Source organism: Palaemon carinicauda, chromosome 17 (assembly GCF_036898095.1).
Source record: "Palaemon carinicauda isolate YSFRI2023 chromosome 17, ASM3689809v2, whole genome shotgun sequence".
In the NCBI taxonomy this organism is placed as follows: Eukaryota; Metazoa; Arthropoda; class Malacostraca; order Decapoda; family Palaemonidae; genus Palaemon; species Palaemon carinicauda.
In genome coordinates this window covers 94,762,021-94,767,800 of record NC_090741.1, presented here as the reverse complement: position 1 = coordinate 94,767,800, position 5,780 = coordinate 94,762,021, and the positions used below count along the sequence as shown (strand labels likewise).

Sequence of the window (5,780 nt, the reverse complement as noted above, 5' to 3'; positions counted from 1 at the left end):
CTCTCTTCTTCTTTGCTAGAAGCTGACAGTTCAATACGAAGAGAAAACAAAAATAAGTGTCAATATGTATTTATTTCTTATAGCTCAGTGTGTTTTCACATTTTTTGCAGACCCTTGCTTTTGCGATGCTACACCCATCAAGATGTAAGATGGAAAGGATACAGAAGTAAAGGCCAAAGCATGAAAAGTTACAAAAGGAAACTGCATAGAAGGAAAGATCTGTGGAGGACAGGCCAAGGAAAGAGAAGACACAAAATGAAATGTCAGTGAATGAACGGTCACTGAAGGCCCATTGAATGAAATGACGATGAAGGATAGATCACATAAGAAAAGGTCAGAGGTAGAGAGATCACCGAAGGCAAGGTTAGAAATGGAATGGTCAGGGAATGAAAGGTCACAGAAGGAAAGGTCCAAGGTGGAGAGGTCATTGTAGGAAATATCACAGAAGAAAATATCACTTGAGGAAAGATCACAGAAGGAAAGGTAACTGAATGAAAGGTCACAAATGGAAAGGTCACTGACGAAATCACCAGATGTGGAAAGGTCACCGAAGGATAGGTCACTAAAGGAAAGGTTTGTGAAGGAAAAATCACTGAATGGAAGGTCGCTGAAGGAAAGGTCCAGGGTGGAAAGGTCAGTGAGGAAATATCACAGAAGGAAAGGTTATAAAAGAAAATATCACTTAAGCAAGAGATAGAAAGGTCGCTGAAAGAAAGGTCTCAGGTGGAAAAGTCACCGAAGGAAATTTTGCTGAAGGAAAGCTCATAGAAAGATAGATCAGCGAAGGAAAGGTCTCTGAAAAAAAAAATTTCATAGGTGAAAAGGTCACACGTGGAAAGGTCACTGAACAAAAGGTCACTGAAGGAAAGCTCATAGAAGGCAAGGTTACCGAAAGAAAGGTCTCTGCTAGAAAGCTCAGTGAAGGAAAGGTTCACTAACCTGTCGCTTAAGTAAGGGTCACAGATGGAAAGGTCATAAAAGTATATGTCACAAAAAGGATTCTGAAGGTAATTTCGCTTTAAAAAGGGCTACTGAAGGTTTAGTCACATAAAGAAATCCCTTTCAAGGATTTGCCACTGAAAGAAAGGTTATAGAAGGAAAAGTCACTGAAGGAGATATCACAAATTGAAATATCACCGATGAGATGTCACACAGAAAAGAGTCATTGAAAATGTCACAAAACATTTATTTCATGCAATGACATGAATCTAAAGGCACTGGTTTCTCTCCTCTACAAGATGCAGTTCTTTTTATGTTTTTATACTGAAATTACATTGGTCACTCTTCTACATTATTCTGGGTAGTTCACTTCTTCCTGTCGACCTTGTGAAACCACAGACCAAACTTTCCCAGCACTCACTTCGTCAACCACTGTAACTTTGTATTTATATTCCTGTCACTTTTTTTTTCCAATTTTATTCTATGATTTCTTTCTCTCATAAGATTTTCAGGATTTGGAATGATCTTCCTGCCTTTTTTCTTCCTTCAATCTACTCCAGTGATCCATTTATTTCACATAAATTTTAAGCCTGAGATTTTTTCTCGATCTATTTTTCAATAATTTACTTCTTTTCAATGCTTATCATATTCTCTATATATCTCCCAGGTCCTTCCCTTCCTAGGTTGTTAGTTTCCGTCATTCTCTTGGCAAAGTTAAGCTACGGTAATCAAGTCATTGAAACAATATCAATTTATATCTTAAACTTTCTTTGCAATTCCATATATTTCAGTATTCATCTGAAATGCTCCTTTCCAAGACCATAGAAACACTTCTACCGATTTAGCTTTAATTTCATAACTTTCTGAATAACTTCGGCTGATATATATTAATAAAAAATTATATCTTTTAAACGAAATTTTTATTGAATCAGAATTGTTTTTCATTTCACTCGTATAAACTCTCTGATCCTATTCCTTCTCTTCCCCTAATATTAAGCAATTTTTTTTAGTTCCCTTTCTCTTTCAAAGAATCTTCTGATCTTCAGTAAATGCAAGATTTTATTTTCACAATTCGAAACAAAAATCCGATTGTTTTTTCATACCATGTCTGTGATCCTAACTTTTATTGAAACTTCTCTTTTTATCTGATGGGATTCATAACCATAAGAGAAGAGAGAGAGAGAGAGAGAGAGAGAGAGGAGAGAGAGAGAGAGAGCAATGTCCTCAAGTGATATAAAGGAATCCTGGAAAATAAAAAGTAATTTAATTGAAACTTTTCTTTTTATCAGATGAAGAGGTAATCAGAGAGGAATATGACAAACAAATTTCCCTTTTTAGTGATTTCTTTTGTGCTGTTGTATTCATTTCTACAGTTTTGCTGAGTTTCATGAAAAGTCTTTGTTTATTCTACATTTTCTTTTTACGAATTCTGTTTCCCGTCGCAGTTAAATTGAGATCAATTGGAGATATTACAATTCTTTATAAATAAATGACTGAGTTTATAATTACAAAACACAGCACATGTTGATGATAAATAGGTGAATATGATTGGATAATATAAACAAATAGAAAAATATATCAATGAATATATGAACAATTAGTTAAAAATATATCACCTGTATTACGATCAACGAAGGTAAGCATCAATGGGTCTGGTCAGGTTTCGAATGGGTGACCGACAAAAGAAGTCAAATGTCGGTTGCACAAAAGTCCCCTTGAACATATCCGGAAAGTGAGTAAAGCTCGCAGCTCCACACAATGAACCTTATGGTATTATACCCTGTTAGATAGAAAGAAAAAGGAATATATAAATAAGTATAAGCAAATACATAAACTGTACATACATAAATGTGAATGAATATATATATATATATATATATATATATGTATACACACACATATATATATATATATATATACACACACACACACACACACATATATATATATATATATATATACATATAAATATAAAAACAACAAACAACTATAGATACAGACGTTTTTCAGTCCACTGCGTGACAAAGGCCTCAGATCTGTCCTTATTCGTGGGTCGGATTTAGCCAGTTTTCATTATCCTATTGGCCACTGCGGATTGATGATGGTGGGAGACTTTAGTCTTGACTCTCTAAGATAGTATAGCTTTTCTGAATATGGCAATACACAAGCCCTTTTACCCCGTTAAGGTATACCCACTCAGAGAAGGATATATATATATATATATATATATATATGCATAAATAGAAAAGAAAGATATATATAATCATCTCCTCCATCTCCTCCTATGACTATTGGCGCAAAGGGTCTCGGCTAGATTTAGTCAGTTGTCTTAATCTTGAGCTTTCAATTTGATACTTGTCCATTAAATACCTTACTTATATATATATATATATATATATACTTTTATATATATATACCTTTATATATATATATATATATATATATATAAACAGTATATATATATATATATATATGTGTGTGTTACAGTCAATCTCTAAATCCAGACAATTTGTAAAGTGACTGATTATTTCAGGTTATTTATGAACTGCCTAGTTCACCCAGTCATTTTATAAATCAGCTGAAAATCGCAGACAATTTACAAAGTGGCTAAAATTTTGATAGATTTTCTTGGCGTAATGACTGAAATGATCCTGTGTGTGTGTGTGTTTTAACTAGCTGTTACCCTCTCACGGCCATTACAGGCAAAGGGTACAGGCGTCTGCGGGCTGAACAGCTAATTAGAGCAGTTGTGTGTTGGCCTTGTCCTTGACACTGTCCTTCCGTGAGGTGTAGGCTAATTTATTTGGGGAAGCTATGGTGTGTTTCCCAAGAAGAAAATTTCTACGAGAAAGTGATGTTGAAGAAGAACTCTGATTCAAAGTCATTAATAACTTCAAAAAGAGCCGCTGAGGATGCATTCCAGCTAATGGACATATTCTTAATGTTCGGGGCCCCTCAAATTCTTCAGAGTGATAATGGTAGTGAATTTACAGCATTGGTAATTTCAGACCTCAAACTTCTTTGGCCAGACCTGTTGATTATTCATGGTAAAACCAAGGCATCCACAGAGCCAGGGATCTGTTGAACGCCTTAACTGTGATATAAAAGGCATGCTTATTTCATGGTTAGGGGATAATGATACAACCGACTGGCCCATGGGACTCAGGTTTGTGCAGTTCCAAAAGAACTCCAGTTACCATTCTGGAATCTCCATACAAAGCACTCTTTGGTGTCGACGCCAGAGTAGGTCTACGTTCAACTGCACTTCCAGAAGAAGTTTTGAGGGCAATGATCACTGAAGAGTGCTTTTTTGTTGACCAGGCGGACATGAGTCTTTTTATAGTTTATATATGACATATTTGTTTTTGAAGTTGTTAATAGTTTATATATGACATATCTGTTATGACGTTGTTACTTTTTTTTAGAATGATTTACTGTTAATTTTTTCTCTTCAGTTATTTATTTCCTTATTTCCTTTCCTCACCGGGCTATTTTTCCCTATTGGAGCCTCTGGGCTTATATCATTTTGTTTTTCCAATTAGGGTTGTAGCTTGGATGGTAATAATAATAATAATACAGTTTCTCCTCTGACTCTACTCTGCCAGACGAATCACCCAAGTTCACGAACCCTCCAGACGATTCACCTGAATGTGCTGCTCCTCCAAATGATTCGCCAGAGGACTTTGCTCAGCCAGGTAGATGCAAAAAATAAATAAATAAATAAATAAATAAGGAAAGAAAAGTAACTGCATTAATTCTTTGTTTTCGTTTATTCAGATGGTTCATCAGAGAGCTCTGCTCCTCCAAATGACTCGCCAGAGGACTACGCTCAGCAAGGTAGAGATGGAAAAAAAATACTGTTATAAAATATAACTGATAAAGAATTGGGTTAAATTTAATTTGGTTAAATTTCAAACTACATGACAAGTCTATCACCATTAATTATTTCTTTTTATTTTGTTATTAAGGAAAGAAAAGTAACTGCATTAATTCTTTGTTTTTGTTTATTCAGATGGTTCATCAGAGAGCTCTGCTCTATAAAAAAAATCTTTTGTTATAAAATGTAAATATTAAACTAATTTGGTTAAATTCCAAACCACATGGCAAGTCTATCTCCATTGATTAAATGTTCTTTTGTTATTAAGGAAAGAAAAGTAACAGCATTTATTCTTTGTTTTCCTTTATTCAGATGGCTCAGCAGAGGGATCTGCCTATCCAGTCAGTCCAACCTGTGGCCAGAATCCTCAAGGAAGACTTCATCAGCTCCAAGAAGACATAGCACTTCAACGGTCCAGAGCATCAGCTGGTCAGTTAGCTCAAGCTGAGCGCATGGTCAAACGTAGTCGTTTAGAACATGTCCCAGGTGATCCAGGAGATAACATGACAATTCCTATCCCGTTAGTTGATCGAGGGATAGGTGATCCACGAAATGTTATCGGTGTTATCCTAGATCGTAACGAAAATGACATGTATCGAATAGGCGTGAGAGATGGGATACTCAAGGGCGCTATAGTAGGAGCCAATTTGATATCTGCAGCCATCAACTGTATAGTATTGATGAAATAAGTGCAGACAAGGAAATAGGACTTCAAGCAGTACAGCAATCATCTAGGTTTGGTGGTCAAAGTTATGCTAAGTGCAATTGTACTGCAGGCAAGAAACAGTGTCAAACAAATCGCTGTAAATTTTACAAAGAAGGTCACAAGTGCAACAGTCGGTGCCACTCTAGTTTAAATTGTAAGAATAAAAAATGATATAATAATAAAAATGTCCCATTTTAGAATTAAGTTTTAATTTTGTAATTATCTCGTTCCTCAGGTTTTAGAAAATAAGGATTTACT

The 5,780-nt window shown here is 35.2% G+C and overlaps 1 protein-coding gene across 1 annotated transcript; it reads left to right on the top strand.

The window, feature by feature from the left end:
* Positions 1–3,983: 3,983 nt before the first annotated feature.
* On the top strand, positions 3,984–5,505 carry LOC137656458 (uncharacterized). The gene is made up of 3 exons (XM_068390630.1): positions 3,984–4,182; positions 4,717–4,776; positions 5,129–5,505. Exons 1-3 carry the CDS (start codon positions 3,984–3,986, stop codon positions 5,503–5,505), a joined length of 636 nt encoding a protein of 211 aa, XP_068246731.1.
* The last annotated feature ends 275 nt before the right edge of the window (positions 5,506–5,780 follow it).